Source organism: Ranitomeya imitator, chromosome 2 (genome assembly GCF_032444005.1).
Source record: "Ranitomeya imitator isolate aRanImi1 chromosome 2, aRanImi1.pri, whole genome shotgun sequence".
NCBI classification, from domain to species: Eukaryota; Metazoa; Chordata; class Amphibia; order Anura; family Dendrobatidae; genus Ranitomeya; species Ranitomeya imitator.
In genome coordinates this window covers 233,240,340-233,248,630 of record NC_091283.1, presented here as the reverse complement: position 1 = coordinate 233,248,630, position 8,291 = coordinate 233,240,340, and the positions used below count along the sequence as shown (strand labels likewise).

Sequence of the window (8,291 nt, the reverse complement as noted above, 5' to 3'; positions counted from 1 at the left end):
ACATGGTGTTATACTGAGGTACATGGAGTTATACTGAGGTACATGGTGTTATACTGAGGTACATGGTGTTATACTGAGGTACATGGAGTTATACTGAGGTACATGGTGTTATACTGAGGTACATGGTGTTATACTGAGGTACATGGAGTTATACTGAGGTACATGGAGTTATACTGAGGTACATGGTGTTATACTGAGGTACATGGTGTTATACTGAGGTACGTGGAGTTATACTGAGGTACACGGTGTTATACTGAGGTACATGGTGTTATACTGAGGTACATGGAGTTATACTGAGGTACACGGAGTTATACTGAGGTACATGGTGTTATACTGAGGTACATGGTGTTATACTGAGGTACGTGGAGTTATACTGAGGTACACGGTGTTATACTGAGGTACACGGTGTTATACTGAGGTACACGGAGTTATACTGAGCTACACGGAGTTATACTGAGGTACACGGTGTTATACTGAGGTACACGGTGTTATACTGAGGTACATGGAGTTATACTGAGGTACATGGAGTTATACTGAGGTACATGGTGTTATACTGAGGTACATGGTGTTATACTGAGGTACATGGAGTTATACTGAGGTACATGGAGTTATACTGAGGTACATGGTGTTATACTGAGGTACATGGAGTTATACTGAGGTACACGGTGTTATACTGAGGTACACGGTGTTATACTGAGGTACACGGTGTTATACTGAGGTACACGGTGTTATCCTGAGGTACACGGAGTTATACTGAGGTACACGGAGTTATACTGATTTACACGGAGTTATACTGAGGTACACGGAGTTATACTGAGGTACACGGTGTTATACTGAGGTACACGGAGTTATACTGAGGTACACGGAGTTATACTGAGGTACACGGTGCTATACTGAGGTACATGGAGTTATACTGAGGTACATGGTGTTATACTGAGGTACATGGAGTTATACTGAGGTACATGGTGTTATACTGAGGTACATGGAGTTATACTGAGGTACATGGTGTTATACTGAGGTACATGGTGTTATACTGAGGTACGTGGAGTTATACTGAGGTACGTGGAGTTATACTGAGGTACGTGGAGTTATACTGAGGTACGTGGAGTTATACTGAGGTACACGGAGTTATACTGAGGTACACGGAGTTATACTGAGGTACACGGTGTTATACTGAGGTACACGGTGTTATACTGAGGTACACGGTGTTATACTGAGGTACACGGAGTTATACTGAGGTACACGGAGTTATACTGAGGTACACGGAGTTATACTGAGGTACACGGAGTTATACTGAGGTACACGGTGCTATACTGAGGTACATGGAGTTATACTGAGGTACATGGTGTTATACTGAGGTACATGGAGTTATACTGAGGTACACGGTGTTATACTGAGGTACACGGTGTTATACTGAGGTACACGGTGTTATACTGAGGTACACGGTGTTATACTGAGGTACACGGAGTTATACTGAGGTACACGGAGTTATACTGAGGTACACGGAGTTATACTGATTTACACGGAGTTATACTGAGGTACACGGAGTTATACTGAGGTACACGGTGTTATACTGAGGTACACGGTGTTATACTGAGGTACACGGAGTTATACTGAGGTACACGGAGTTATACTGAGGTACACGGAGTTATACTGAGGTACATGGAGTTATACTGAGGTACATGGTGTTATACTGAGGTACATGGTGTTATACTGAGGTACATGGAGTTATACTGAGGTACATGGAGTTATACTGAGGTACATGGAGTTATACTGAGGTACATGGTGTTATACTGAGGTACATGGTGCATTCTATGCATCGTTCTGTGCATTCTATGTTTTGTGTTGTGAATTCCGCTCTTGGGCTCCCTCCGGTGGTTGTAAGTGGCACTTTTGTGAGTTCTGCTCTTGGGCTCCCTCTTGTGGTTTCTAGTGGTATGGCTGCTCCTTGGAGTTAGCTGTCATCAGCTGCCTCCACTTATCGTCTCTTCTGCTCGGCTATTTAGGTCTGGCTCTTTCTTCAGCCAGTGCCACTTGTAAATGGTTCCTGGTTGGATTCACATCTCTTTGGAGTTCCCTGTTATCCTGACCAGTTCAGCAAAGCTAAGTTTTTGCTTGCTCTGTTCTGTTCACAGATTGTGGGCTTATCCGTTCTGTGCTTTCTATGTTTGTCCAGCTTATCAGTGTGAATTAATTCTGTCTTGCTGGAAGCTCTGGGAAGCAGATACCTCCACACCTTTAGTCAGGTGTGGAGATTTTTTGTAAACTCTGCGTGGATTTTTGTAGTGTTTTATACTGACCGCACAGTATTCCATCCTGTCCTACCTATCAAGCTAGACTGGCCTCCTGTGCTCATCCTGGTTTCATTCTGTGTATGTCTTTTCCCTCTCCACTCACAGTCATTATTTGTGGGGGGCTAATCTATCCTTTGGGGATTTTCTCTGAGGCAAGATAGTTTTCCTGCTTCTATCTTTAGGGGTAGTTAGCTCTTAGGCGGTGACGAGGTGCCTAGGGAGAGTTAGGAGCATCCCACGGCTACTTCTAGTGTTGTGTTGAGCTTAGGGACTGCGGTCAGTACAGTTACCACTTCCTTCAGAGCTCGTTCCATGTTGCTCCTAAACCACCGCGTCATAACAGTACAAGTGGCCAGAAACGAATTAAATGCAGCTCAAAAGAAGGAAAAGAAAGTTCTGAACCATTTTTTTTTCCTGTGCTCTGTTTTGTCTTTTTTTTCCTCTTGATCTCTGGGTGGTGCAGGATTTATGCTCTGGCATGGATGTTCAGAGTTTGTTTTCTCGTGTGGATCAACTTGCTGCAAGAGTACAGAATATCCAAGATTATGTTGTCCAGACTCCGGCTTTAGAGCCTAGAATTCCAACTCCTGATTTGTTTTTTGGGGACAGATCCAAGTTTTTGAACTTTAAAAATAACTGCAAATTGTTTTTTGCTTTGAAACCCCGTTCTTCTGGTGATCCCATTCAGCAAGTAAAAATCATCATATCCTTGCTGCGTGGTGACCCTCAAGACTGGGCTTTTTCTCTTGAATCAGGGGATCCGGCATTATTGAATGTGGATGCATTTTTTCAAGCGCTCGGATTATTGTATGACGCACCTAATTCTGTGGATCATGCAGAAAAAACCCTGTTGGCCCTGTGTCAAGGTCAGGAAGCGGCAGAATTATACTGCCAGAAATTTAGAAAATGGTCTGTGCTCACTAAATGGAATGAGGAGGCTCTGGCTGCTATTTTCAGAAAAGGTCTTTCTGAAGCCCTTAAAGATGTTATGGTGGGCTTTCCTACGCCTGCCGGTTTGAGCGAATCTATGTCTCTAGCCATTCAGATTGATCGGCGTCTGCGTGAGCGCAAAGCTGTGCACCATATGGCAGTGTCCTCTGAGCAAAGTCCTGAACCTATGCAATGTGATAGGATTTTGACTAGAACAGAACGGCAGGAATTCAGACGTCAGAATATGCTGTGTTTTTACTGTGGTGATTCTGCTCATGTTATCTCTGATTGCCCTAAGCGTACTAAGAGAGTCGCTAGGTCTGTTACCATTAGTACTATACACATACCTCCCAACCGTCCCTCATTGTGCGGGACTGCCCCGGATTTGATGCTTGCCCCGTCTGTCCTGCCCGGGACGCAGAGCTTCCCGCAGACAGAACAGTTGAAGCTGCTGTCACACGCCCCCTTTTGTTAGGTCACGCCCCTTCCCCGACGGTACGTTCCTGAGTCTGACTTCCAGTGTGCCTCACAGTTCAGAGAGAGAGGTGACACCTGAGGTGTACATAAACACAGCCGGACACAGCCTGGGTGCCGGTGGCAATGTAAGCAGCAGACCATGAGAGGACTGGAGGCTGCTAATGGGACAGATGCAGGTCAGTGAGTAGTGGATGTCACAGAGATGACTCACTCCGTCCAGTGCATTGTGAAGGAGGAGCAGCTCCCTGGGAGATAGTGACAACACTAATCAATGTGGCTGCTTTATTTCCCCAGGCATAAAAGTGCTAAGCCTAATCCCCTATGACAGTCACTGTATCATCATGTGCTAATTACAAGCTGCAGCTCCGCTCGGTGCACACACGCGGCTGAGGCTCCACTCAGTACACTTCGTACACAGACACACACGCGGCTCCGCTCAGTGCACCTCGTACACACACGCGGCTCCGCTCGGTGCACCTCGTACACACACGCGGCTCCGCTCGGTGCACTTCGTACACACACGCGGATCCGCTTGGTGCACCTCGTACTGTGAAAGGTGTACGGAGCCATATGTACGAGGTGTACGGAGCACAGCCGCGTGTGTACGAGGTGTGCGGAGCAGCATGTGAAAGGTGTACGGAGCGGAGTCGTGTGTAAGAGGTATACAGAGCCATGTGTACGAGGTGTACAGAGCACAGCCGCGTGTGTACGGAGCGGAGCAACATGTGAAAGGTGTACGGAGCGGAGTCGTGTGTACGAGGTGTACGGAGCCGTGTGTACGAGGTGTACGGAGCACAGCCGCGTGTGTACGAGGTGTGCGGAGCAGCATGTGAAAGGTGTACGGAGCGGAGTCGTGTGTAAGAGGTATACGGAGCCATGTGTACGAGGTGTACAGAGCACAGCCGCGTGTGTACGAGGTGTATGGAGCACAGCCGCGTGTGTACGGAGCGGAGCAGCATGTGAAAGGTGTACGGAGCGGAGTCGTGTGTGTAAGAGGTGTGCGAATCAGAGCAGAGTGTGAAAGGTGTATGGAGCGGAGCCACGTGTGTACGAGGTGTACAGTGCTGAGCCACGTGTGTATGAGGTGTACAGAGCAGAGCCATGCGTGCTCAAAGTATACGGAGCGTGTGCAATGTGTATAGAGCGGAGCCGTGTGTGTACGAGGTGTACGGAGTAGTGCCGTGTGTGTACGAGATGTATGGAGCGGAGCCGTGTGTGTAGGAGTAGCTATGTGTGGCCATTATACGGTACAAAGTATCATGTGCGGCCAATATACAGTATGGAGCGTCATGTGCGGTCATTATACAGTATGGAGCATCATGTGCGGCCAATATACAGTATGGAGCATCATGTGCGGCCAATATACAGTATGGAGCAGCATGTGCGGTCATTATACAGTATTGAGCATCATGTGCGGCCATTATACAGTATGGAGCATCATGTGTGGCTATTATACAGTATGGAGCATCATGTGCGGTCATTGTACAGTATGGAGCATCATGTGCAGCCAATATACAGTATGGAGCATCATGTGCGGCTATTATACAGTATGGAGCATCATGTGCGGTCATTATACAGTATGGAGCATCATGTGCAGCCGATATACAGTCATCATGTGTGGCTATTATACAGTATGGAGCATCATGTGCGGTCATTGTACAGTATGGAGCATCATGTGCAGCCAATATACAGTATGGAGCATCATGTGCGGTCATTATACAGTATTGAGCATCATGTGCGGCCATTATACAGTATGGAGCATCATGTGTGGCTATTATACAGTATGGAGCATCATGTGCAGCCAATATACAGTATGGAGCATCGTGTGCGGCTATTATACAGTATGGAGCATCATGTGCGGTCATTGTACAGTATAGAGCATCATGTGCAGCCAATATACAGTATGGAGCATCATGTGCGGTCATTGTACAGTATGGAGCATCATGTGCAGCCAATATACAGTATGGAGCATCATGTGCGGTCATTGTACAGTATGGAGCATCATGTGCAGCCAATATACAGTATGGAGCATCGTGTGCGGTCATTGTACAGTATGGAGCATCATGTGCAGCCGATATACAGTATGGAGCATCATGTGCGGTCATTATACAGTATGGAGCATCATGTGCTGTCATTATACAGTATTGAGCATCATGTGCGGCCATTATACAGTATGGAGCATCATGTGTGGCTATTATACAGTATGGAGCATCATGTGCGGTCATTGTACAGTATGGAGCATCATGTGCAGCCAATATACAGTATGGAGCATCGTGTGCGGCTATTAAACAGTATGGAGCATCATGTGCGGTCATTATACAGTATGGAGCATCATGTGCAGCCGATATACAGTATGGAACATCATGTGCGGTCATTATACAGTATGGAGCATCATGTGCGGTCATTATACAGTATGGAGCATCATGTGCGGTCATTATACAGTATGGAGCATTGTGTGCGGCAATTATACAGTATGGAGCACTGTGTGGCCATATTTTTTTGTTTATAATTATTCTTTATGAACAGTTTGATCAGCAGTGCTAAATGGATGTGGTTGAGACGTGGATATGGGTGTGACTAGTGAATGGGTGTGGTCAGAGGCGTGGCCTAAAATTTGCCGATAACCTCAGTACTGGACGCAGATGACTATGTACATGGCTCCAGCACATCAGGAAGATTGCCGTTTTCTGGTGTTGCATAACCTGCATGATGTTGTTGTACTGGGTTTTCCATGGTTACAGGAACATAATCCGGTGCTGGATTGGAAAACTATGTCTGTGACTAGTTGGGGTTGTCAAAGGGTACATAGTGACGTTCCTTTGATGTCAATTTCCTCTTCCTCCTCTTCTGAGGTCCCTGAGTTTTTGTTGGATTTCCAGGATGTATTTGATGAGCCCAAGTCCAGTTCCCTTCCACCGCACCGGGACTGTGATTGTGCTATTAACTTGATTCCTGGTTGCAAGTTCCCTAAGGGCCGACTTTTCAATCTGTCTGTACCAGAGCATGCCGCCATGCGGAGTTATGTTAAGGATTCTTTGGAGAAGGGGCATATTCGGCCCTCTTTGTCACCATTGGGAGCGGGTTTCTTTTTTGTTGCTAAGAAGGATGGCTCCTTGAGACCCTGTATTGATTATCGTCTTCTTAATAAGATCACGGTCAAATTCCAATACCCCTTGCCTTTGCTTACTGATTTGTTTGCTCAGATTAAGGGGGCTAGTTGGATTACTAAGATTGACCTCCGAGGGGCATATAATCTTGTTCGTATTAAACAGGGTGACGAATGGAAAACTGCATTTAATACGCCCGAAGGCCATTTTGAATACCTTGTGATGCCATTTGGGCTCTCTAATGCTCCATCTGTGTTCCAGTCTTTCATGCATGATATTTTCCGCAATTATCTTGATAAATTCATGGTCGTATATTTGGATGATATTTTGATTTTTTCCGATGATTGGGAGTCTCATGTGAAGCAGGTCAGGATGGTGTTCCAGATCCTTCGTGATAATGCTTTGTTTGTGAAGGGGTCTAAGTGCCTATTCTGAGTTCAGAAGGTCTCTTTTTTGGGTTTTATTTTTTCTCCCTCGTCTATAGAAATGGATCCTGTTAAGGTCCAAGCTATTGATGACTGGATTCAACCCACATCTGTGAAGGCCCTTCAAAAATTTTTGGGCTTTGCTAATTTCTATCGCCGTTTCATTGCCAATTTTTCCAGTGTGGTTAAGCCCCTTACTGATTTGACGAGGAAAGGCGCGGATGTGACGAATTGGTCCTCTGCGGCTGTTGAGGCCTTTCAGGAGCTTAAACGCCGATTTACTTCTGCCCCTGTGTTGCATCAGCCGGATGTTTCTCTTCCTTTTCAGGTTGAGGTCGACGCTTCTGAGATTGGGGCAGGGGCCGTTTTGTCTCAGAGGGAGTCTGATGGTTCTTTAATGAAACTGTGTACTTTTTTTTCCAGAAAGTTTTCGCCTGCGGAACGCAATTATGATGTCGGCAATCGGGAGTTGTTGGCTATGAAGTGGGCGTTTGAGGAGTGGCGACATTGGCTTGAGGGAGCTAAGCACCGCGTTGTGGTCCTGACCGATCATAAGAATCTGATTTACCTCGAGTCGGCCAAGCGGCTTAATCCTAGACAGGCTCGATGGTCCCTGTTTTTCTCCCGTTTTGATTTTGTGGTCTCGTATCTTCCGGGATCTAAGAATGTTAAGGCTGATGCCCTCTCTAGGAGTTTTTCGCCTGATTCTCCTGGAGTCCTTGAGCCGGTTGGCATTCTTAAGGAAGGGGTGATTCTTTCTGCCATCTCTCCTGATTTGCGGCGGGTGCTTCAGGAATTTCAGGCTGATAGGCCTGACCGCTGTCCTGTGGGGAAGCTGTTTGTTCCTGATAGATGGACAAGTAAGGTAATTTCTGAGGTTCATTGTTCAGTGTTGGCTGGTCATCCTGGGATTTTTTGTACCAGAGATTTGGTTGCTAGGTCCTTTTGGTGGCCGTCCTTGTCGCGCGATGTCCGTGCTTTTGTGCAATCCTGTGGGACTTGCGCCCGAGCCAAGCCTTGCTGTTCCCGCGCTAGTGGGTTGCTTTTGCCTTTGCCGG

At 46.6% G+C, this 8,291-nt stretch overlaps 1 protein-coding gene across 1 annotated transcript in view; it reads left to right on the top strand.

Annotated features, from left to right (window-relative positions):
* Positions 1-3,752: 3,752 nt before the first annotated feature.
* The window catches only part of ADAP2 (ArfGAP with dual PH domains 2), a 172,421-nt gene continuing 167,882 nt past the window's right edge, over positions 3,753-8,291 (top strand). The window contains exon 1 of the mRNA XM_069748749.1: positions 3,753-3,877. Coding sequence (XP_069604850.1) covers positions 3,841-3,877 — 37 coding nt within the window. The 5' untranslated portion in view covers positions 3,753-3,840. The remainder of the gene's footprint in view (positions 3,878-8,291) is intronic.